Below are 26,648 nucleotides of genomic sequence, written 5' to 3' on the forward strand. Positions count from 1 at the left end.
CAGAGAAATCCTGTGAAAATCCCACAAAAATCCCACAAAAATCCCACAAAAATCCCATAAAAATCCCCCAAAAATCCCACAAAAATCCCATAAAAATCCCACAAAAATCCCATAAAAATCCCATAAAAATCCCATAAAAATCCCACAAAAATCCCATAAAAATCCCATAAAAATCCCACAAAAATCCCGTAAAAATCCCATAAAAGTCCCCCAAAAATCCCATAAAAATCCCATAAAAATCCCACAAAAATCCCACAAAAATCCCACAAAAATCCCATAAAAATCCCACAAAAATCCCATAAAAATCCCACAAAAATCCCATAAAAATCCCATAAAAATCCCACAAAAATCCCACAAAAATCCCATAAAAATCCCATAAAAATCCCACAAAAATCCCACAAAAATCCCACAAAAATCCCATAAAAATCCCACAAAAATCCCATAAAAATCCCATAAAAATCCCACAAAAATCCCATAAAAATCCCACAAAAATCCCACAAAAATCCCATAAAAATCCCATAAAAATCCCACAAAAATCCCACAAAAATCCCATAAAAATCCCATAAAAATCCCACAAAAATCCCATAAAAATCCCACAAAAATCCCACAAAAATCCCATAAAAATCCCACAAAAATCCCATAAAAATCCCACAAAAATCCCACAAAAATCCCACAAAAATCCCATAAAAATCCCATAAAAATCCATAAAATCACTGAAATTTTCGTCCCTGGAGCTCTGTGAGCTGGCCCAGAGCAACAGGTGAGCCCAAAAACACCCAAAATCCCAAAAAAACATAAAAATCCTACAAAATCCCAGAGAAATCCTGTGAAAATCCCACAAAAATCCCAGAAAAATCCCACAAAAATCCCACAAAAATCCCACAAAAATCCCACAAAAATCCCATAAAAATCCCACAAAAATCCCATAAAAATCCCATAAAAATCCCACAAAAATCCCATAAAAATCCCACAAAAATCCCACAAAAATCCCATAAAAATCCCATAAAAATCCCACAAAAATCCCACAAAAATCCCATAAAAATCCCATAAAAATCCCACAAAAATCCCATAAAAATCCCACAAAAATCCCATAAAAATCTCATAAAAATCCCATAAAAATCCCACAAAAATCCCATAAAATCCCACAAAAATCCCACAAAAATCCCACAAAAATCCCATAAAAAGCCCATAAAATCCCACAAAAATCCCATAAAAATCCCATAAAAATCCCATAAAAATCCCATAAAAATCCATAAAATCACTGAAATTTTCATTCCTGGAGCTCTGTGAGCTGGCCCAGAGCAACAGGTGAGCCCAAAAACACCCAAAATCCCCAAAAAACATAAAAATCCTACAAAATCCCAGAGAAATCCTGTGAAAATCCCACAAAAATCCCACAAAAATCCCACAAAAATCCCATAAAAATCCCATAAAAATCCCACAAAAATCCCATAAAAATCCCATAAAAATCCCATAAAAATCCCACAAAAATCCCATAAAAATCCCATAAAAATCCCACAAAAATCCCACAAAAATCCCATAAAAATCCCATAAAAATCCCATAAAAATCCCATAAAAATCCCACAAAAATCCCATAAAAATCCCACAAAAATCCCATAAAAATCCCATAAAAATCCATAAAATCACTGAAATTTTCGTTCCTGGAGCTCTGTGAGCTGGCCCAGAGCCACAGGTGAGCAAAAAAACACCCAAAATCCCAAAAAAAAACCCCAAAATCCCTGAAATTCTACAAAATCCTAAAAAAATCCTGGTGAAATTCCTGAGAAAAACCCACAGAAATCCTTGAAAATCCCACAAAATTCCGCTGAAATTCCACGAAACCCCAAAATTCCTCAAAACCTTACAAAAATCCCATAAAATTTCCACTGAAATCTCACAAATTTCCCTAAAATTCCGCTGGAATCCTGCAAAAATCCCACAAAAACCAGTGGGCGTGTCCCCGTGATGACGTCACTCTGATGATGTCATACCTTTCCCCCACAGCGAGCACAGCCGCCATTGGTTCTTCTGGGGTCACGTGACCGTCAATGGCCTCCCCGGTGGGCGTGTCCCTGTGATGACGTCACTCTGATGATGTCATGTTTTCCCCCCGCCATTGGTTCTTCCGGGGTCACGTGACCATTGATGGCTGCCCGGTGGGCGTGTCGCTGTGATGACGTCACTCTGATGATGTCATACCTTTCCCCCGCAGCGAGCACAGCCACCATTGGTTCTTCCAGGGTCACGTGACCGTCGGCGGCCGCCCAGTGGGCGTGTCCCTGTGATGACATCACACTGATGACGTCACTCTGATGATGTAATGTCTTTCTCCTGCCATTGGTTCTTCCAGGGTCACGTGACCGTCGATGGCCGCCCCGGTGGGCGTGTCCCTGTGATGACGTCACTCTGATGATGTCATGTCTTTCCCCCGCCATTGGTTCTTCCGGGGTCACGTGACCGTCGATGGCCGCCCGGTGGGCGTGTCCATGTGATGACATCACTGATGATGTCATACCATTCCCCCACAGTGAGCACAGCCGCCATTGGTTCTTCCGGGGTCACGTGACCATCGACGGCCGCCCGGTGGGCGTGTCCCTGTGATGACATCACACTGATGACGTCACGCTGATGACGTCATTCTGATGATGTCATGTCTTTCCCCCACCATTGGTTCTTCCAGGGTCACGTGACCGTCAGTGGCCGCCCTGGTGGGCGTGTCCCTGTGATGACGTCACTCTGATGATGTCATGTCTTTCCCCCGCCATTGGTTCTTCCGGGGTCACGTGACCGTCGACGGCCGCCCGGTGGGCGTGTCCGTGTGATGACGTCATTCTGATGATGTCATGTCTTTCCCCCGCCATTGGTTCTTCCGGGGTCACGTGACCATCGACGGCCGCCCGGTGGGCGTGTCCCTGTGATGACGTCACTCTGATGATGTCATGTGTTTCCCCCCCGCAGCGAGCACAGCCGCCATTGGTTCTTCCGGGGTCACGTGACCGTCGACGGCCGCCCGGTGGGCGTGTCCCTGTTCCGCTCCCTGATGGACACCCAGAGCTCCTCCCACCCCAACAACGTCATCAAGTTCTGCGACAACAGCAGGTGTGACGTCATTGGTGCACCTGGGACACACCTGGGGACACCTGGGGACACACCTGGGGACACACCTGGGGACACACCTGGGACACCATAGATACACCTGGGACACACCTGGGGACACACCTGGGGACACCTGGGGACATGGGGACACACCTGGGACATCATAGATACACCTGGGGACACACCTGGGGCACACCTGGGCACACCTGGGGACACACCTGGGGACACACCTGGGACACCATAGATACACCTGGGACACACCTGGGGACACACCTGGGGACACCTGGGGACATGGGGACACACCTGGGACATCATAGATACACCTGGGGACACACCTGGGGCACACCTGGGCACACCTGGGGACACACCTGGGGACACACCTGGGACACACCTGGGACACACCTGGGGACACACCTGGGGACACCATGGATACACCTGGGGACACGGGGACACACCTGGGGACACACCTGGACACACCTGGGGACATGGGGACATCATAGACACACCTGGGCACACCTGGGACACACCTGGACACACCTGGGCACACCTGGGACACACCTGGACACACCTGGGGACACCTGGGGACCTCATAGATACACCTGGGGACATCATGGACACACCTGGGACACACCTGGGCACACCTGGGACACACCTGGGGACACCATGGATACACCTGGGGACACCTGGGGACACCATAGATACACCTGGGACACACCTGGGGACACACCTGGGGACACCTGGGGACATGGGGACACACCTGGGACATCATAGATACACCTGGGGACACACCTGGGACACACCGGGGACACACCTGGGGACATGGGGACACCATGGATACACCTGCGGACATCATGGACACACCTGGGGACACGGGGACATCATAGACACACCTGGGCACATCATGGACACACCTGGGACACACCTGGGACACACCTGGGCACACCTGGGGACATGGAGACACCATGGGTACACCTGGGGACACACCTGGGGACATCATGGGGACACCTGGGGACACCTGGGGACACGTGTGACACACCTGGGGACACGGGGACACCAGGGACACACCTGGGGACACCATAGATACACCTGGGACACACCTGGGACACACCTGGGGACATCATAGATACACCTGGGACTCACCTGGGGACATCTGGGGACACGGAGACATCATAGACACACCTGGGGACACACCTGGGACACACCTGGGACACACCTGGACACACCTGAGATTGCTGGGACACACCTGGGCACACCTGGGCACACCTGGGCACACCTGGGGACACCTGGGGACACACCTGGGGACACACCTGGGGACATGGGGACATCATAGACACACCTGGGGACACCTGGGACACACCTGGGGACACCATAGATACACCTGGGGACATCATGGACACACCTGGGACACACCTGGGCACACCTGGGACACACCTGGGGACACACCTGGGACACCTGGGGACATCATAGATACACCTGGGGACATGGGGACACACCTGGGACACACCTGGGACACACCTGGGACACCTGGGCTCACCGGGACACATCTGGGCACACCTGGGACACACCTGGACACACCTGGGGACATCATAGATACACCTGGGGACACACCTGGGGACACACCTGGACACACCTGGGACACACCTGGGCTCACCTGGGCACATCATAGATACACCTGGGACACACCTGGGCACACCTGGGGACACACCTGGGCACACCTGGGCTCACCGGGACACATCTGGGCACACCTGGGGACACACCTGGGCTCACCTGGGGACACCATAGATACACCTGGGGACACACCTGGACACACCTGGGCACACCTGGGGACACCTGGGCACACCTGGGACACACCTGAACACACCTGGGGACATCATAGATACACCTGGGGACACACCTGGACACACCTGGGCACACCTGGGGACATCATAGACACACCTGGACACACCTGGGCACACCTGGGGACACACCTGGGCACACCTGGGCTCACCAGGACACATCTGGGCACACCTGGGGACACCATAGATACACCTGGGCACACCTGGGACACACCTGGGGACACACCTGGGGACACACCTGGGACACCTGGGCTCACTGGGACACACCTGGGACACACCTGGGGACACCATAGACACACCTGGGGACACACCTGGGACACACCTGGGACACACTTGGGGACATGGAGACACACCTGGGGACACACCTGGGACACACCTGGGGACACCTGGGCACACCTGGGACACACCTGGGGACATCATAGGCACACCTGGGGACACCATGGACACACCTGGGACACACCTGGGCACACTCCTGGGGACACCATGGATACACCTGGGGACACCTGTGACACACCTGTGACACACCTGTGACACACCTGTGACATCATAGACACACCTGGGGACATGGGGACACACCTGGACACACCTGGGCACACCTGGGGACACACCTGGGCACACCTGGGACACACCTGGCCCTCTCCCCTCCCCCCCAGTGCCATTCATGGGGTCCTGGGCCGGGATTTTGGGGTGAATTTTGGGGTTTTTTTGGGGTGAATTTTGGGGTTTTTTTGGGGTGAATTTTGGGGTGAATTTTGTTGATTTTGGGGTGAATTTTGGGATTTTTTTCCGTGTCATTTTTTGGGTTTTTTTGGGAGGTTATTTGAGGTGAATTTTTGGGTTTTTTTGGGTGAATTTTGTTGATTTTGGGGTGAATTTTGGGATTTTTTTCGGTGTCATTTTTTGGGTTTTTTTTGGGAGGTTATTTGGGGTGAATTTTTGGTTTTTTTTGGGTGAATTTGAAGGGGAATTTTGTTGGTTTTGGGGTGAATTTTGGGGTGAATTTTGCGGGTTTTTTTTGGGGTAGGCTTTTTGGATTTTTGGGTGCATTTTGGGGTGAATTTTGCCGATTTTGTTCCCTTTCCGGGCAGTGCCATCCGCGGTGTCCCAGGGTGGGATTTTGGGGTGAATTTGGGGAATTTTTGGGGGGTTTTTTTTGGGGGAGTTTTTTGGGGTGAATTTTTGGGGGTTTGTGGTGAATTTTGGGGTGAATTTTGCCGATTTTGGGGTGAATTTGGGGAATTTTTTTGGAGTTATTTGGGGTGAATTTTTGGGGTTTTTGTGGTGAATTTTGGGGTGAATTTTGCTGCTTTTGTTCCCTTTCCTGGCAGTGCCATCTGCGGTGTCCAGGGTGGGATTTTGGGGTGAATTTTGTGGATTTTGGGGTGAATTTGGGGAATTTTTTTCGGTTTTTTGGGGAGTTTTTTGGGGTGAATTTTTGGGGTTTTTTTGGTGGATTTTGGGGTGAATTTTGTGGATTTTGGGGTGAATTTGGGGAATTTTTTGGGTTTTTTTTGGGGAGTTTTTTGGGGTGAATTTTTGGGGTTTTTGTGGTGGATTTTGGGGTGAATTTTGCTGCTTTTGTTCCCTTTCCTGGCAGTGCCATCTGCGGTGTCCCAGGGTGGGATTTTGGGGTGAATTTGAGGAATTTTTTGGGTTTTTTTTTGGGGGGAGTTTTTGGGGTGAATTTTTGGGGGTTTTGGGGTGAATTTTTGGGGGTGAATTTGGGGAATTTTGGGGTTTTTTTTTTTGGGGGAGTTGTTTGGGGTGAATTTTTGGGGGTTTTGGGGTGAATTTTTGGGGGTGAATTTGGGGAATTTTTTGGGGTTTTTTTTGGGGGGAGTTTTTGGGGTGAATTTTTGGGGGTTTTGGGGTGAATTTTGGGGTGAATTTTGCCGATTTTGGTGCCTTTCCGGGCAGTGCCATCCGCGGCGTCCCCGTGGCCGCGCTGTGGCCGCAGAACCCGGCCGGGCCCGGCCCCTACGAGAGGAGAACGAGCGTCCGGCACGTGACCTTCACCGCCGAGACACACAACTTCCCCACCGGTCAGTCTGGGGTCAGAGGTCATCGTTGGGGTCAGCCTGGGGTCAGCCAGGGGTCACTGGGAATGGTCAGTGGGAATGGTCAATGGTCAGTGGGAATGGGAATGGTCATTGGTCAATGGTCAGTGGTCAATGGGAATGGTCAGTGGGAATGGTCAGTGGTCAATGGTCAGTGGTCGGTGGTTAATGGTCAATGGTCAGTGGGAATGGTCAGTGGGAGTGGTCAGTGGTCAGTGGGAATGGTCAGGGGTCAGTGGTCAGTGGGAATGGTCAGTGGGAGTGGTCAAAGGGAATGGTCAATGGTCAGTGGGAGTGGTCAGTGGTCAGTGGGAATGGTCAGTGGTCAGTGGGAATGGTCAAAGGGAATGGTCAATGGTCAGTGGGAATGGTCAGTGGTCAGTGGGAGTGGTCAGTGGTCAATGGGAATGGTCAGTGGTCAGTGGGAGTGGTCAATGGGAATGGTCAATGGTCAGTGGGAGTGGTCAGTGGGAATGGTCAGTGGTCAATGGGAATGGTCAGTGGGAATGGTCAGTGGTCAATGGTCAGTGGGAGTGGTCAGTGGTCAGTGGTCAGTGGGAATGGTCAGTGGTCAATGGGAATGGTCAGTGGTCAGTGGGAGTGGTCAATGGGAATGGTCAATGGTCAGTGGGAATGGTCAATGGTCAGTGGGAGTGGTCAGTGGTCAATGGGAATGGTCAGTAGGAATGGTCAGTGGTCAGTGGTCAATGGTCAATGGTCAATGGTCAGTGGGAATGGTCAGTGGTCAGTGGGAATGGTCAGTGGTCAGTGGTCAGTGGTCAGTGGGAGTGGTCAGTGGTCAGTGGGAATGGTCAGTAGGAATGGTCAGTGGGAATGGTCAGTGGTCAGTGGTCAATGGTCAGTGGGAATGGTCAGTGGTCAGTGGGAGTGGTCAGTGGTCAGTGGTCAGTGGGAATGGTCAGTGGTCAATGGGAATTGTCAGTAGGAATGGTCAGTGGTCAGTGGGAATGGTCATTGGGAATGGTCAGTGGTCAGTGGGAGTGGTCAGTGGTCAGTGGGAATGGTCAGGGGTCAGTGGGAGTGGTCAATGGGAATGGTCAGTGGTCAGTGGGAATGGGAATGGTCATTGGTCAATGGTCAGAGGTCAGTGGGAATGGTCAGTGGGAATGGTCAGTGGTCAGTGGTCAATGGTCAGTGGGAGTGGTCAGTGGTCAGTGGGAATGGTCAGTGGTCAGTGGTCAATGGTCAGTGGGAGTGGTCAGTGGGAATGGTCAGGGGTCAGTGGTCAGTGGGAATGGTCAGTGGTCAGTGGGAATGGTCAAAGGGAATGGTCAATGGTCAGTGGGAGTGGTCAGTGGTCAGTGGGAATGGTCAGTGGTCAGTGGGAATGGTCAGTGGTCAGTGGGAGTGGTCAATGGGAATGGTCAATGGTCAGTGGGAGTGGTCAGTGGTCAGTGGGAATGGTCAGTGGTCAGTGGTCAGTGGGAACAGTCAGTGGGAATTGTCAGTGGTCAATGGTCAATGGTCAATGGTCAGTGGTCAGTGGGAATGGTCATTGGGAATGGTCAGTGGGAGTGGTCAGTGGTCAGTGGTCAATTGGAATGGTCAGTGGGGATGGTCAGTGATCAGTGGGTCATTCAGGGGTCAGAGGTCACTCAGGGGTCAGAGGTCACTCAGGGCTCAGGCCCACAGGGTCCCCAGGGGTCACTCTGCTGTCAAAGCTCCCTGCACAGTGGGCGTGGCCATGCAAGGTGGGCGTGTCCAACCGCTGTGGGCGTGTCTGGCCAAAGTGGGCGTGGCCATGTAAGGTGGTTGTGTCCAGATGGGCGTGTCCTCCCGTGTTGGGCGTGTCCATGCAGGGTGGGCGTGTCCATCCATTGTGGGCACATTCAGCCAAAGTGGGCGTGTCCATGCAGGGTGGGCGTGGCCATCCGCTGTGGGTGTGTCCAGCCAAAGTGGGCGTGGCCATCCATTGTGGGCGTGTCCAGCAAAAGTGGGCGTGTCCATCCATTGTGGGCATGTCCAGCCAAAGTGGGCGTGTCCATGCAGGGTGGGCGTGTCCATCCGTTGTGGGTGTGTCCAGCCAAAGTGGGCGTGGCCACACAGGGTGGGCGTGGCTATCCATTGTGGGTGTGTCCAAAGTGGGCGTGTCCGTGCAGGGTGGGCGTGGCCATCCATTGTGGGCGTGTCCAGCCAAAGTGGACGTGTCCATTCAGGGTGGGCGTGTCCATCCATTGTGGGCATGTCCAGCCAAAGTGGGCGTGTCCATGCAGGGTGGGCGTGGAAATCCTTTGTGGGTGTGTCCAGCCAAAGTGGGCGTGGCCATGCAAGGTGGTCGTGTCCAGATGGGCGTGTCCATGCAAGGTGGGCGTGTCCATGCAAGGTGGGCGTGACCATCCATTGTGGGCATGTCCAGCCAAAGTGGGCGTGTCCACGCAGGGTGGGCGTGACCATCCATTGTGGGCGTGTCCAAAGTGGGCGTGTCCACACAGGGCTGGGCGTGTCCATCCATTGTGGGTGTGTCCAAAGTGGGCGTGTCCACACAGGGGTGGGCGTGTCCATCCATTGTGGGTGTGTCCAGCCAAAGTGGGCGTGTCCATACAGGGTGGGCGTGGCCATCCATTGTGGGCACGTCCAGCCAAAGTGGGCGTGGCCACGCAGGGTGGGCGTGGCCATCCATTGTGGGCGTGTCCAGCCAAAGTGGGCGTGTCCATGCAGGGTGGGCGTGGAAATCCTTTGTGGGTGTGTCCAGCCAAAGTGGGCGTGGCCATGCAAGGTGGTCGTGTCCAGATGGGCGTGTCCATGCAAGGTGGGCGTGGCCATCCATTGTGGGTGTGTCCATGCAGGGTGGGCGTGTCCACACAGGGGTGGGCGTGTCCATCCATTGTGGGTGTGTCCAAAGTGGGCGTGTCCACACAGGGGTGGGCGTGTCCATCCATTGTGGGTGTGTCCAGCCAAAGTGGGCGTGTCCATTCAGGGTGGGCGTGTCCATCCATTGTGGGCATGTCCAGCCAAAGTGGGCGTGTCCACGCAGGGTGGGCGTGACCATCCATTGTGGGCGTGTCCAGCCAAAGTGGGCGTGTCCATTCAGGGTGGGCGTGTCCATCCATTGTGGGCGTGTCCAGCCAAAGTGGGCGTGTCCACGCAGGGTGGGCGTGTCCATCCATTGTGGGCGTGTCCAGCCAAAGTGGGCGTGACCATGCAGGGTGGGCGTGGAAATCCTTTGTGGGTGTGTCCAGCCAAAGTGGGCGTGGCCATGCAAGGTGGTCGTGTCCAGATGGGCGTGTCCATGCAAGGTGGGCATGTCCATGCAAGGTGGGCGTGGCCATCCATTGTGGGTGTGTCCACGCAGGGTGGGCGTGTCCACACAGGCGTGGGCGTGTCCATCCATTGTGGGTGTGTCCAAAGTGGGCGTGTCCACACAGGGGTGGGCGTATCCATCCATTGTGGGTGTGTCCAGCCAAAGTGGGCGTGTCCATACAGGGTGGGCGTGGCCATCCACTGTGGGCACGTCCAGCCAAAGTGGGCGTGGCCATGCAAGGTGGGCGTGTCCAGATGGGCGTGTCCATGCAAGGTGGGCGTGTCCATGCAAGGTGGGCGTGGCCATCCATTGTGGGTGTGTCCACGCAGGGTGGGCGTGTCCACACAGGGGTGGGCGTGTCCATCCATTGTGGGTGTGTCCAAAGTGGGCGTGTCCACACAGGGGTGGGCGTGGCCATCCATTGCGGGCACGTCCAGCCAAAGTGGGCGTGACCATGCAGGGTGGGCGTGGCTATCAATTGTGGGTGTGTCCAAAGTGGGCGTGTCCATTCAGGGTGGGCGTGTCCATCCATTGTGGGTGTGTCCAGCCAAAGTGGGCGTGGCCATGCAAGGTGGGCGTGTCCAGATGGGCGTGTCCATGCAGGGTGGGCGTGGCCATCCATTGTGGGCGTGTCCACACAGGGTGGGCGTGGCCATCCATTGCGGGCACGTCCAGCCAAAGTGGGCGTGGCCACGCAGGGTGGGCGTGTCCCTCTGTGATTTTTGTTGTTTTTTGTTGTTTTTTTCGCTGCTTTTTTCCGTTGCTTTTTCGTTGCTTTTTGCTGTTTTTTTTTTTTTTTTTTTTTTTTGCTGCTTTTCGCTGTTTTTTTCCTTGTTATTTTTTCCCCGTTTTTGGCTGATTTCCGCCTCCCGCAGCCGTGGCCCCGTTCAGCGGCGCCACCACCGGCACCGGGGGCCGCATCCGCGACGTGCAGAGCACGGGGAGGGGAGCGCACGTGATCGCGGGCACGGCGGGATACTGCTTCGGGAACCTGCTCATTCCGGGTGAGGGACACGGGAAAGCGCAAAAAACACCCAAAATCCGGGTTCGGCGCCCCCAAAAACCCCAAAATCCACCCCAGAAACCTCCGAAATCCCACTCAGAAACTCTTAAAAGCATGAAAATCCACAAAAAAAATCCCCAAAATACCCCAAAATCCACCCCAGAAACCAAAAAAAATCCCACCCTGAAAACCTCCGAAATCCACCCCAAAAACCCAAAAAAACCCAAAAACCGCAGCCCAAAATCCCACCCAGAAACCCCAAAAACCCCAAACCCACCCCAAAACCCCGGTGCTGCTTCGGGAACCTGCTCATTCCTGGTGAGGGACACGGGAAAGCGCAAAAAACACCCAAAATCCGGGTTCGGTGCCCCCAAAAACCCCAAAATCCACCCCAGAAACCTCCGAAATCCCACCCCAAAAAAACCCAGAAAATCCCACCCCAAAATCCACCCAGAAACCCCAAAAACAAAAAAAAAATCCCACTCAGAAACCCCAAATCCCACCCAGAAACCCCAAAAACCCCAAAATCCCACCCAGAAACCCCGAAATCCACCCAGAAACCCCAAAATCCACCCCGAAACCCCAAAAACCCCAAAATCCACCCAGGAAACCCAAAAACCCCAAAATCCCAACCCAGAAACCCCAAAATCCACCCAGAAACCCCAAAATCCCACCCAGAAACCCCAAAAACCAAAATAAAATCCCACTCAGAAACCCCAAAATCCCAACCCAGAAACCCCGAAATCCCACTCAGAAACCCCAAAATCCCACCCAGAAACCCCAAAAACCCCAAAATCCCAACCCAAAAACCCCAAAATCCCCAAAATCCACCCAAAACCCCAAAAACCTCAAAATCCCAACCCAAAATCCCCAAAATCCACCCAGGAACCCCAAAATCCCCAAAATCCCAACCCAAAAACCCCAAAATCCCAACCCAAAACTCCAAAATCCCATCCAGAAACCCCAAAATCCACCCAGAAACCCCAAAATCCACCCCGAAACCCCAAAAACCCCAAAATCCACCCAGGAAACCCAAAAACCCCAAAATCCCCAAAATCCACCCAAAACCCCAAAAACCTCAAAATCCCAACCCAGAAACCCCAAAATCCCAAAATCCCACCCAAAAACCCCAAAATCCACCCAGGAACCCCAAAAACCCCAAAATCCCAACCCAAAAACCCCAAAATCCACCCAAAAACCCCAAAATCCCCAAAATCCCAACCCAAAAACCCCAAAAACCCCAAAATCCACCCAAAACCCCAAAAACCTCAAAATCCCAACCCAAAAACCCCAAAATCCCACCCAGAAACCCCAAAATCCCAAAATCCCAACCCAAAATCCCCAAAATCCCACCCAGAAACCCCAAAAACCCCAAAATCCCCAAAATCCACCCAGGAACCCCAAAATCCCCAAAATCCCAACCCAAAAACCCCAAAATCCACCCAGAAACCCCAAAAACCAAAAAAAAATCCCACCCAGAAACCCCAAAAACCCCAAAATCCACCCAGGAACCCCAAAATCCCCAAAATCCCACCCAGAACCCAAAAATCCCCAAAATGCCACCCAGAAACCCCAAAATCCCAAAATCCCAACCCAAAACCCCAAAATCCCCAAAATTCACCCAGAAACCCCAAAATCCCCAAAATCCCAACCCAAAACCCCAAAAACCCCAAAATCCACCCAGAAACCCCAAAAACCCCAAAATCCCAACGCAGAAACCCCAAAATCCACCCAGAAACCCCAAAAACCCCAAAATCCCAACCCAAAAACCCCAAAATCCCACCCAGGAACCCCAAAATCCCCAAAATCCCAACCCAAAATCCCCAAAATCCCCAAAATCCCAACCCAAAAACCCCAAAATCCCCAAAATCCCAACCCAAAAACCCCAAAATTCACCCAGAAATCCCAAAAACCCCAAAATTCACCCAGGAACCCCAAAAACCCCAAAATCCCAACCCAAAAACCCCAAAAACCCCAAAATCCACCCAGGAACCCCAAAATCCCCAAAATCCCAACCCAAAAACCCCAAAATCCACCCAAAAACCCCAAAATCCCCAAAATCCCAACCCAAAAACCCCAAAATCCACCCAGGAACCCCAAAATCCCCAAAATCCCAACCCAAAAACCCCAAAATCCCCAAAATCCACCCAAAATCCCAAAATCCCCAAAGTCCCACCCAGAAACCCCAAAAACCCCAAAATCCACCCAGAAACCCCAAAAACCTCAAAATCCCAACCCAAAAACCCCAAAATCCCACCCAGAAACCCCAAAATCCCCAAAATCCCAACGCAGAAACCCCAAAATCCACCCAGAAACCCCAAAATCCCAAAATCCCAACCCAAAAACCCCAAAATCCACCCAGGAACCCCAAAATCCCAAAATCCCACCCAAAACCCCAAAAACCAAAAAAATCCCACCCAGAAACCCCAAAAACCCCAAAATCCCAACCCAAAAACCCCAAAATCCACCCAGGAACCCCAAAATCCCCAAAATCCCACCCAGAACCCAAAAATCCCCAAAATCCCAACCCAAAAACCCCAAAATCCCCAAAATCCCAACCCAAAAACCCCAAAATCCACCCAGGAACTCCAAAAACCCCAAAATCCACCCAGAAACCCCAAAATCCCAAAATCCCAACCCAAAAACCCCAAAATCCCCAAAATCCACCCAAAATCCCAAAAATCCCCAAAATCCCAACCCAGAAACCCCAAAATCCACCCAGGAACCCCAAAAACCCCAAAATCCCAACCCAAAAACCCCAAAATTCACCCAGGAACCCCAAAATCCCCAAATCCCAACCCAAAAACCCCAAAAACCCCAAAATCCACCCAAAACCCCAAAAACCTCAAAATCCCAACCCAAAAACCCCAAAATCCCACCCAGGAACCCCAAAATCCCCAAAATCCCAACCCAAAATCCCCAAAATCCCACCCAGAAACCCCAAAAACCCCAAAATCCCCAAAATCCACCCAGGAACCCCAAAATCCCCAAAATCCCAACCCAAAAACCCCAAAATCCCCAAAATCCACCCAAAACCCCAAAAACCTCAAAATCCCAACCCAAAAACCCCAAAATCCCACCCAGAAACCCCAAAAACCCCAAAATCCACCCAGAAACCCCAAAAACCTAAAAATCCCAACCCAAAAACCCCAAAATCCCCAAAATCCCAACCCAAAAACCCCAAAATCCACCCAGAAACCCCAAAATCCCCAAAATCCACCCAGGAACCCCAAAATCCCCAAAATCCCAACCCAAAAACCCCAAAAACCCCAAAATTCACCCAAAACCCCAAAATCCACCCAGAAACCCCAAAAACCCCAAAATCCACCCAAAAACCCCAAAATTTGTGCGAAATCTCTGAAAAGTCCCCCAAACTCCCCCCAAATTCCCCCAGTAAACCCCTGCAAAATCCCAATTTTGGGGTTTTTTCTGCAAATTTCCATCTTTTTTCCCCGTTTTTTTTTTGTTTTTTCCCAAAATTCCCATTTTTTTCCCCATTTCAGGTTACGAGGATCTTTTAAAATCCCCCAAAATTGAGATTTTCTCCTCCGTTTTTTCAGCTTTTTTCCTCGTTTTTTCCCAAAATTTTCATCTTTTTTTCCCCATTATTTTTGTTTTTTCCCCAATTTCCCTTTTTTCCCAAAATTCCCATTTTTTTCCCCATTTCAGGTTACGAGGATCTTTTAAAATCCCCCAAAATTGAGATTTTCTCCTTCATTTTTTCAGCTTTTTTCCCCGTTTTTTCGCGTTTTTTCCCCAAATTTTCATCTTTTTTTCCCCATTTTTTTTTTGTTTTTTTCCCCAATTTCCCTTTTTCCCATTTTTGAGGTTTTTCCCCCCATTCCAGGCTACGAGCAGCCGTGGGAGGATCCCCAAAATTCCCCCAAAACTGAGATTTTCTCCTCCATTTTTTCAGCTTTTTTCCCCGTTTTTTCGCGTATTTTCCCCAAATTTTCGTCTTTTTTCCCCATTTTTTTTTTGTTTTTCCGCATTTTTTTTTGTTTTTTCCCAATTTTTGATCTTTTCTCCCCATTCCAGGCTACGAGCAGCCGTGGGAGGATCCCCAAAACTCCCCCAAAATTGAGATTTTCTCCTCCATTTTTTCACCTTTTTTCCCCGTTTTTTCGCGTATTTTCCCCAAATTTTCGTCTTTTTTCCCCATTTTTTTTTTTTGTTTTTTCCCCAATTTCCCTTTTTCCCATTTTTGACGTTTTTCCCCCCATTCCAGGCTACGAGCAGCCGTGGGAGTATCCCCAAAATTCCCCCAAAATTGAGATTTTCTCCTCCATTTTTTCAGCTTTTTTCCTCATTTTTTCCCCAAATTTTCGTCTTTTTTCCCCGTTTTTTTTTGTTTTTTTCCCCAATTTCCCTTTTTCCCATTTTTGAGGTTTTTCCCCCCATTCCAGGCTACGAGCAGCCGTGGGAGGACGCCCTGTGCCCACACCCCCAAAACTCCCCCAAAATTGAGATTTTCTCCTCCATTTTTTCAGCTTTTTTCCCCCGTTTTTTCGCGTATTTTCCCCAAATTTTCGTCTTTTTTCCCCATTTTTTTTTTGTTTTTCCGCATTTTTTTTGGTTTTTTCCCAATTTTTGATCTTTTCTCCCCATTCCAGGCTACGAGCAGCCGTGGGAGGATCCCCAAAACTCCCCCAAAATTGAGATTTTCTCCTCCATTTTTTCAGCTTTTTTCCCCGTTTTTTCGCGTATTTTCCCCAAATTTTCGTCTTTTTTCCCCATTTTTTTTTTGTTTTTCCGCATTTTTTTTGGTTTTTTCCCAATTTTTGATCTTTTCCCCCCATTCCAGGCTACGAGCAGCCGTGGGAGGATCTCCAAAACTCCCCCAAAATTGAGATTTTCTCCTCCATTTTTTCAGCTTTTTTCCTCGTTTTTTCGCCATTTTTTCATCTTTTTTCCCCGTTTTTTTTTTGTTTTTTTCCCCAATTTCCCTTTTTCCCATTTTTGAGGTTTTTTCCCCCATTCCAGGCTACGAGCAGCCGTGGGAGAATCCCCAAAACTCCCCCAAAATTGAGATTTTCTCCTCCATTTTTTCAGCTTTTTTCCCCGTTTTTTCGCCATTTTTTCGTCTTTTTTCCCCGTTTTTTTTTTGTTTTTTTCCCCAATTTCCCTTTTTCCCATTTTTGAGGTTTTTCCCCCCATTCCAGGCTACGAGCAGCCGTGGGAGGACGCCCAAAACTCCCCCAAAATTGAGATTTTCTCCTCCATTTTTTCAGCTTTTTTCCCCGTTTTTTCGCGTATTTTCCCCAAATTTTCGTCTTTTTTCCCCATTTTTTTTTTGTTTTTCCGCATTTTTTTTTTTGTTTTTTCCCAATTTTTGATCTTTTCCCCCCATTCCAGGCTACGAGCAGCCGTGGGAGTATCCCCAAAATTCCCCCAAAATTGAGATTTTCTCCTCCATTTTTTCAGCTTTTTTCCCCGTTTTTTTCGCGTATTTTCCCCAAATTTTCGTCTTTTTTCCCCGTTTTTTTTTGTTTTTTCCCAATTTTTGATCTTTTCCCCCCATTCCAGGCTACGAGCAGCCGTGGGAGGACGCCCTGTGCCCGTACCCCTCGGCCTTTGCGCGGCCCCTGGAGGTCGCGATCGGCGCCAGCGACGGCGCCTCCGACTACGGCAACAAATTCGGGGAGCCCCTGCTGGCAGGTGGGGACACTTTGGGGACATTTGGGACAATTTGGGGACATTTCGGACACTTTGGGGACATTGGGGACAATTTTGGGTCAATTTGGGGCCGTTTGGGGTCGATTTGGGGCCGTTTTGGGGCATTTTTGGGAGGTTTTGGGGAGAATTTTGGGGCCGTTCTGGGGAGTTCTTGGGACGGTTTGGGGACATTTGGGGACAATTTGGGGACATTTGGGGGCTTGGGGACATTTGGGGACATTTGGGGCTGTTTTGGGGACACTTTGGGGCAATTTTGGGGCCATTTTGGGGGGTTTGGGGACAATTTTGGGAGAATTTTTGGGGGCTTGGGGACAATTTTGGGGCCATTTTGGGGCGTTTTGGGGACAATTTTGGGGCCATTTTGGGGCTTTTTGGGGACAATTTGGGGACAATTTGGGACAATTTGGGGACATTTGGGGACAATTTGGGACAATTTGGGGACATTTGGGGACAATTTTGGGCTGTTTTGGGGCCATTTTGGGGCATTTTTGGGAGGTTTTGGGGCCATTTTGGGGAGTTCTTGGGACGTTTTGGGGACAATTGGGGTCATTTAGGGGCTTGGGGACAATTGGGGACAATTTTGGGACAATTTGGGGGTTTGGGGACACTTTGGGGACATTTGGGGCAATTTGGGGACAATTTTGGGTCAATTTGGGGCCATTTTGGGGCCATTTTGGGGAGTTCTTGGGACGTTTTGGGGACATTTTAGGGACAGTTTGGGGACATTTGGAGGAGGTTTGGGGACACATTTGGAACGGTCTGGGGACATTTGGGACAATTGGGGACAATTTTGGGGTAATTTTGGGACAATTTGGGGACAATTGGGGACAATTTTGGGTCAATTTGGGGCCGTTTTGGGGCATTTCTGGGAGGTTTTGGGGACATTTTAGGGACAATTTGGGGACACTTGGGACAATTTGGGGACATTTGGGGACAATTTGGGGACAATTTGGGGACATTTGGGGGCTTGGGGACAATTTGGGGACATTTGGGACAATTTGGGGACATTTGGGGACAATTTGGAGACAATTTTGGGGGGTTTGGGGACAATTTTGGGAGAATTTTTGGGGGCTTGGGGACAATTTTGGGGCCATTTTGGGGAGTTCTTGGGGCGTTTTGGGGACAATTTGGGGACAATTTGGGACAATTGGGGACAATTTGGGACAATTTGGGGACAATTTAGGACAATTTGGGGACATTTGGGGACAATTTTGGGTCAATTTGGGGCTGTTTCAGGGACATTTTAGGGACAGTTTGGGGACACTTTGGGGCCATTTTGGGGCATTTTTGGGAGGTTTTGGGGACATTTGGGGACAATTTGGGGACATTTGGGGGCTTGGGGACAATTGGGGATAATTTTGGGACTATTTGGCGACATTTGGGACAATTTGGGGACAATTTGGGGACAATTTGGGGACAATTTTGGGGGAGTCCTGGGGATGTTTTGGGGACATTTGGGACAATTTGGGGCCATTTTAGGGACAATTTGGGGACACTTGGAGGAGGTTTGGGGACATTTCGGGGCTTGGGGACATTTGGGACAATTTGGGGACAATTTGGGACAATTTGGGGACAATTTGGGGACGATTTTCAGGGGGTTTTTGGGGCATTTTGGGGCATTTTTGGGTGATTTGGGGACATTTTAGGGACCATTTGGGGACATTTGGGGACAATTTTGGGGGTTTGGGGACATTTGGGACAATTTGGGGACAATTTTGGATCATTTGGGACAATTTGGGGACAATTTTGGGCGGGTTGGGGACAATTTTGGGGCCATTTTGGGGCATTTTTGGGTGATTTGGGGACATTTTTGGGACACTTTTGGGACGTTTGGGGACAACTTTGGGGGTTTGGGGACATTTGGGACAATTTGGGGACAATTTTGGATCATTTGGGACAATTTTGGGGCCATTTTGGGGTGTTTGGGGACAATTTTGGGACAATTTTGGGGAGTTCTTGGGGCGTTTTGGGGACAATTTGGGGGCTTGGGGACATTTGGGGACAATTTGGGGATAATTTGGGGGGTTTGGGGACAATTTTCAGGCATTTTTGGGTCATTTCAGGGCATTTTTTTGAGGCAGAATTTTGGGCTGATTTTGGGGCAATTTTGGGGTGAATTTGGTGAATTTTGGGTTTCTCCAATTTGGGTGTTTTGGGGTGGTTTTGGTTGGGATTTTCGGGGGATTTTTGGGGGATTTTTGGGGGATTTTGGGGCGTTTTTGTCTCAGATTTTGGGGTGATTTTGGTTGGGATTTTTTGGGGATTTTGGGTGAATTTGGTGAAATTTGGGTTTCTCCAGTTTGGGTGTTTTGGGGTGATTTTGGTTGGGATTTTTGGGGGATTTTGGGGGGATTTGGGGCATTTTTGTCTGCGATTTTGGGGAGATTTCGGAGCGATTTTGGTTGGGATTTTTGGGGGATTTCGGGGCGTTTTTGTCTCAGATTTTGGGGTGATTTTGGTTGGGATATTTGGGGGATTTTGGGTGAATTTGGTGAATTTTGGGTTTCTCCAATTTGGGGATTTTGGGGTGATTTTGGTTGGGATTTTTGGGGGATTTTGGGGCGGTTTTGTCTGGGATTTTGGGGTGATTTTGGTTGGGATTTTTGAGGGATTTCTGGGGGATTTTGGCTGCGATTTTGGGGGCATGTAGGAGTGATTTTAGTTGGGATTTTTGGGGGATTTTTGGGGGATTTTGGGGCGTTTTTGTCTGGGATTTTGTGGTGATTTTGGTTGGGGTTTTTTGGGGGATTTTGTCTGGGATTTTGGGGGCATTTAGGAGTGATTTTGGTTGGGATTTTTGGGGGATTTTGGGAGGATTTTGGGGCATTTTTTTCTCACATTTTGGGATGATTTTGGTTGGGATTTTTGGGGAATTTTGTCTCAGATTTTGGGGTGATTTTGGCTGGGATTTTGGGGGCATTTAGGAGTGATTTTGGTTGGGATTTTTGGGGGATTTTGGGGCGGTTTTGTCTGGGATTTTGGGGTGATTTTGGAGCAATTTTGGTTGGGATTTTTGGGGGATTTTGTCTCAGATTTTGGGGTGATTTTGGCTGCGATTTTGGGGACATTTAGGACTGATTTTGGTTGGGATTTTTGGGGGATTTTGGGGCGGTTTTGTCTGGGATTTTGGGGTGATTTTGGTTGGGATTTTTGAGGGATTTTTGAGGGATTTCTGGGGGATTTTGGCTGCGATTTTGGGGGCATGTAGGAGTGATTTTAGTTGGGATTTTTGGGGGATTTTTGGGGGATTTTGGGGCGTTTTTGTCTGGGATTTTGTGGTGATTTTGGTTGGGGTTTTTTGGGGGATTTTGTCTGGGATTTTGGGGGCATTTAGGAGTGATTTTGGTTGGGATTTTTGGGGGATTTTGGGAGGATTTTGGGGCATTTTTTTCTCACATTTTGGGATGATTTTGGTTGGGATTTTTGGGGAATTTTGTCTCAGATTTTGGGGTGATTTTGGCTGGGATTTTGGGGGCATTTAGGAGTGATTTTGGTTGGGATTTTTGGGGGATTTTGGGGCGGTTTTGTCTGGGATTTTGGGGTGATTTTGGAGCAATTTTGGTTGGGATTTTTGGGGGATTTTGTCTCAGATTTTGGGGTGATTTTGGCTGCGATTTTGGGGACATTTAGGACTGATTTTGGTTGGGATTTTTGGGGGATTTTGGGGCGTTTTTGTCTCAGATTTTGGGGTGATTTTGGTTGGGATTTTTTTGGGATTTTGGGTGAATTTGGTGAAATTTGGGTTTCTCCAATTTGGGTGTTTTGGGGTGATTTTGGTTGGGATTTTTGGAGGATTTTGGGGGGATTTGGGGCATTTTTGTCTGGGATTTTGGGGTGATTTCGGAGCGATTTTGGTTGGGATTTTTGGGGGATTTTGGGGCGTTTTTGTCTGGGATTTTGGGGTGATTTTGGTTGGGATATTTGGGGGATTTTGGGTGAATTTGGTGAATTTTGGGTTTCTCCAATTTGGGGATTTTGGGGTGATTTTGGTTGGGATTTTTGGGGGATTTTGGGGCGGTTTTGTCTGGGATTTTGGGGTGATTTTGGAGCAATTTTGGTTGGGATTTTTGGGGGATTTTGTCTCAGATTTTGGGGTGATTTTGGCTGCGATTTTGGGGACATTTAGGACTGATTTTGGTTGGGATTTTGGGGGGATTTTGGGGCGTTTTTGTCTGGGATTTTGGGATGATTTTGGTTGGGATTTTTGAGGGATTTCTGGGGGATTTTGGCTGGGATTTTGGGGGCATGTAGGAGTGATTTTAGTTGGGATTTTTGGGGGATTTTTGGGGGATTTTGGGGCGTTTTTGTCTGGGATTTTGTGGTGATTTTGGTTGGGGTTTTTTGGGGGATTTTGTCTGGGATTTTGGGGGCATTTAGGAGTGATTTTGGTTGGGATTTTTGGGGGATTTTGGGAGGATTTTGGGGCATTTTTTTCTCACATTTTGGGATGATTTTGGTTGGGATTTTTGGGGAATTTTGTCTCAGATTTTGGGGTGATTTTGGCTGGGATTTTGGGGGCATTTAGGAGTGATTTTGGTTGGGATTTTTGGGGGATTTTGGGGCGGTTTTGTCTGGGATTTTGGGGTGATTTTGGAGCAATTTTGGTTGGGATTTTTGGGGGATTTTGTCTCAGATTTTGGGGTGATTTTGGCTGCGATTTTGGGGACATTTAGGACTGATTTTGGTTGGGATTTTTGGGGGATTTTGGGGCGGTTTTGTCTGGGATTTTGGGGTGATTTTGGTTGGGATTTTTGAGGGATTTTTGAGGGATTTCTGGGGGATTTTGGCTGCGATTTTGGGGGCATGTAGGAGTGATTTTAGTTGGGATTTTTGGGGGATTTTTGGGGGATTTTGGGGCGTTTTTGTCTGGGATTTTGTGGTGATTTTGGTTGGGGTTTTTTGGGGGATTTTGTCTGGGATTTTGGGGGCATTTAGGAGTGATTTTGGTTGGGATTTTTGGGGGATTTTGGGAGGATTTTGGGGCATTTTTTTCTCACATTTTGGGATGATTTTGGTTGGGATTTTTGGGGAATTTTGTCTCAGATTTTGGGGTGATTTTGGCTGGGATTTTGGGGGCATTTAGGAGTGATTTTGGTTGGGATTTTTGGGGGATTTTGGGGCGGTTTTGTCTGGGATTTTGGGGTGATTTTGGAGCAATTTTGGTTGGGATTTTTGGGGGATTTTGTCTCAGATTTTGGGGTGATTTTGGCTGCGATTTTGGGGACATTTAGGACTGATTTTGGTTGGGATTTTTGGGGGATTTTGGGGCGTTTTTGTCTCAGATTTTGGGGTGATTTTGGTTGGGATTTTTTTGGGATTTTGGGTGAATTTGGTGAAATTTGGGTTTCTCCAATTTGGGTGTTTTGGGGTGATTTTGGTTGGGATTTTTGGAGGATTTTGGGGGGATTTGGGGCATTTTTGTCTGGGATTTTGGGGTGATTTCGGAGCGATTTTGGTTGGGATTTTTGGGGGATTTTGGGGCGTTTTTGTCTGGGATTTTGGGGTGATTTTGGTTGGGATATTTGGGGGATTTTGGGTGAATTTGGTGAATTTTGGGTTTCTCCAATTTGGGGATTTTGGGGTGATTTTGGTTGGGATTTTTGGGGGATTTTGGGGCGGTTTTGTCTGGGATTTTGGGGTGATTTTGGAGCAATTTTGGTTGGGATTTTTGGGGGATTTTGTCTCAGATTTTGGGGTGATTTTGGCTGCGATTTTGGGGACATTTAGGACTGATTTTGGTTGGGATTTTGGGGGGATTTTGGGGCGTTTTTGTCTGGGATTTTGGGATGATTTTGGTTGGGATTTTTGAGGGATTTCTGGGGGATTTTGGCTGGGATTTTGGGGGCATGTAGGAGTGATTTTAGTTGGGATTTTTGGGGGATTTTTGGGGGATTTTGGGGCGTTTTTGTCTGGGATTTTGTGGTGATTTTGGTTGGGGTTTTTTGGGGGATTTTGTCTGGGATTTTGGGGGCATTTAGGAGTGATTTTGGTTGGGATTTTTGGGGGATTTTGGGAGGATTTTGGGGCATTTTTTTCTCACATTTTGGGATGATTTTGGTTGGGATTTTTGGGGAATTTTGTCTCAGATTTTGGGGTGATTTTGGCTGGGATTTTGGGGGCATTTAGGAGTGATTTTGGTTGGGATTTTTGGGGGATTTTGGGGCGGTTTTGTCTGGGATTTTGGGGTGATTTTGGAGCAATTTTGGTTGGGATTTTTGGGGGATTTTGTCTCAGATTTTGGGGTGATTTTGGCTGCGATTTTGGGGACATTTAGGACTGATTTTGGTTGGGATTTTTGGGGGATTTTGGGGCGTTTTTGTCTCAGATTTTGGGGTGATTTTGGTTGGGATTTTTGGGGGATTTTGGAGCAGATTTTGGGGTGATTTTGGCTGGGATTTTGGGGGCATTTCAGGAGGGTTTTGGTGCTGATTTTGAGGCCGTTTTGGGGTGATTTTTGCCCTGATTTAGGGGTGATTTTGGGGCAAATTAGGGGCAAATTTGGGCAGTTTTGTTGTCTCTGATTTGGGGGATTTTGGCGGGGATTTTGGGGCAGAATTTGGAGACATTTCAGGAGCTTTTGAGGCTGATTTTGGGCTGATTTGGGGCCGATTTTGGGGTGAATTTGGGTGATTTTGGGGTTTCTCCAATTTGGGTGTTTTGGGGTGATTTTGGTTGGGATTTTTGGCTGATTTGGGGTTAATTTGGGGCTGATTTTGGGGCAGATTTTGGGGCAATTTTGGGGTGAATTTGGTGAATTTTGGGTTTCTCCAATTTGGATGTTTTGGGGTGATTTTGGTTGGGATTTTTGGGGGATTTTTGAGGGATTTTGGGGCGTTTTTGTCTGGGATTTTGGGGTGATTTTGGTTGGGTTTTTTGGGGGATTTTGGAGCAGATTTTGGGGTGATTTTGGCTGTGATTTTGGGGGCATTTCAGGAGGGTTTTGGTGCTGATTTTGAGGCCGTTTTGGGGTGATTTTTGCGCTGATTTAGGGGTGATTTTGGGGCAAATTTGGGCAATTTTGGGCAGTTTTGGTGTCTCTGATTTGGGTGATTTTTGCGGGGATTTTGGTTCAATTTGGGGCAATTTGGGGCCGATTTTTGCCATTTTTTGCTGGTTTTTTTGCCGTTTGTGCATTTCTCCAATTCTGGCCGATTTGGGCGGGATTTTTTTGGCAACTTTGGGTAAATCTGGGTGGAATTTGACGGATTTTGGGGTTCCAGGCTTCGCCCGCTCCTTTGGGCAGGTCCTGCCCGGGGGGCAGCGCCGGGAGTGGATCAAACCCATCATGTTCAGTGGCGGCATCGGGGCCCTGGAGGACGAGCACGTCAAGAAGGAAACCCCAGAGCCAGGTGAGGCCCCAAAAATACCCAAAATGACCCAAAAATGACCCAAAAATGACCCAAAATATCCCAGAAACAACACTCAAAATAACCAAAAAATAACCCCAAAAAATGTCCCTAAAATGTCCTAAAAATACCCCAAAAATACCCTAAAAATACCCCCGAAAAATCTCAAAAAAAAACCCTAAAATGACCCAAAAATAACCCCAAAAATATCCTAAAAACACCCCAAATGTTACCCAAAAAACAACCCCAAAATGACCCAAAATATCCCAGAAATAACCTTCCAAATAACCAAAAAAGAACCCCAAAAAATGTCCCTAAAATGTCCTAAAAATACCCCCAAAATACCCCCGAAAAATCTCAAAAAAACTCCCAAAAGTGACCCAAAAATAACCCCAAAATGTCCTAAAAACACCCCAAACGTAACCCAAAAAACAACCCCAAAATGACCCAAAAATGACCCAAAATATCCCAGAAATAACCCTCCAAATAACTCAAAAAATAACCCAAAAATACCCCAAAAAATGTCCCTAAAATATCCTAAAAATATCATAAAAATACCCCAAAAATACCCCCGAAAAATCTCAAAAAAACCCCCAAAAATGACCCAAAAATAACCCCAGAAAATGTCCTAAAAACACCCCAAACATTACCCAAAAAACAACCCCAAAATGACCCAAAAATGACCCAAAAATGTCCCAAAATATCCCAGAAATAACCCTCCAAATAACCCAAAAATACCCCAAAAATGACCCTAAAATATCCTAAAAATACCCCAAAAATACCCTAAAAATACCCCCAAAAAATCTCAAAAAAACCCCAAAAATGACCCAAAAATAACCCCAAAAATGTCCTAAAAACACCCCAAACGTTACCCAAAAAACAACACCAAAATGACCCAAAAGTGACCCAAAAACGACCCAAAATATCCCAGAAACAACCCTCCAAATAACCCAAAAATACCCCAAAAAATGTCCCTAAAATATCCTAAAAATACCCCAAAAATACCCTAAAAATACCCCCGAAAAATCTCAAAAAAAAACCCTAAAATGACCCAAAAATAACCCCAAAAATGTCCTAAAAACACCCCAAACGTTACCCAAAAAACAACCCCAGAATGACCCAAAATATCCCAGAAATAACCTTCCAAATAACCAAAAAAGAACCCCAAAACATGTCCCTAAAATGTCCTAAAAATACCCCCAAAATACCCCCGAAAAATCTCAAAAAAACTCCCAAAAGTGACCCAAAAATAACCCCAAAATGTCCTAAAAACACCCCAAACATTACCCAAAAAACAACCCCAAAATGACCCAAAAATGTCCCAAAATATCCCAGAAATAACCCTCCAAATAACCAAAAAATAACCCAAAAATACCCCAAAAAATGTCCCTAAAATATCATAAAAATATCATAAAAATACCCCAAAAATACCCCCGAAAAATCTCAAAAAAAACCCCAAAAATGACCCAAAAATAACCCCAAAAATGTCCTAAAACCACCCGAAACGTTACCCAAAAAACAACCCAAAATGACCCAAAAATGACCCAAAAATGACCCAAAATATCCCAGAAATAACCCTCCAAATAACTCAAAAAATAACCCAAAAATACCCCAAAAAATGGCCCCAAAATGTCCTAAAAATCCCCCCAAAATCCCCCAAATTTTGCCCAAAATCCCCCCAAAAATCCCTCCAAATCCCTCCAAAATTTTCCCCAAAATCCCCCAAATTTCCCCCAAAAATCCCTCAAAATGCCCCCAAAATTTTCCCCAAATCCCAAAAAAAATCCCCCCAAAATCCCCCAAATTTTCACCCAAATCCTCCCAAAATTCCCTAAAAATCCAAATCCGCCCCAAATCTTCCAAATTTTCCCCCAAATCCCCCCTTAAAATCCCCCAAATTTTTCCCAAAATCCCCCAAATTCCCCCAAAAATCCCTCAAAATCCCCCAAATTTTCCCCAAAATCCCCCCAAATTTTCCCTAAAATCCCCCCAAATTTTCACCCAAATCCCCCCAAAATTCCCTAAAAGTTCAAATCCCCCACATTTTCCCCAAATTCCCCCCAAAAATCCCTCCAAATCCCCCCAAAATTTTCCCCAAAATCCCCCAAATTTCCCCCAAAAATCCCTCAAAACTCCCCCAAAATTCTCCCCAAATTCCCAAAATCTCCCCAAATTTTCCCCAAAATCCCCAAATTTTCCCCCAAAATCCTCTAAATCCTCCAAAATCCCCCCTTAAAATCCCCCAAATTTCCCCCAAAATCTCTCAAATTTCCCCCAGAATTTTCCCCAAATTTCCCCCAAAATTTTCCCCAAATTCTCCCCAAAATCCCCAAATTTTCCCCCAAATCCCCAAATTTTGCCCCAAAATCCCCA

General features: G+C 48.1%; 1 protein-coding gene across 1 annotated transcript in view; it reads left to right on the forward strand.

Annotated features, from left to right (window-relative positions):
- PFAS (phosphoribosylformylglycinamidine synthase) overlaps positions 1-26,648 on the forward strand; it is an 87,855-nt gene that overhangs the window by 15,691 nt on the left and 45,516 nt on the right. The window contains 5 exon segments of the mRNA XM_059490595.1: positions 2,959-3,099; positions 6,849-6,973; positions 11,126-11,254; positions 16,780-16,911; positions 24,150-24,278. Of these exon segments, the coding sequence (XP_059346578.1) occupies positions 2,959-3,099; positions 6,849-6,973; positions 11,126-11,254; positions 16,780-16,911; positions 24,150-24,278 (656 nt within the window).

The sequence above is a fragment of the Ammospiza nelsoni genome, chromosome 29, assembly GCF_027579445.1.
Source record: "Ammospiza nelsoni isolate bAmmNel1 chromosome 29, bAmmNel1.pri, whole genome shotgun sequence".
NCBI lineage: Eukaryota > Metazoa > Chordata > Aves > Passeriformes > Passerellidae > Ammospiza > Ammospiza nelsoni.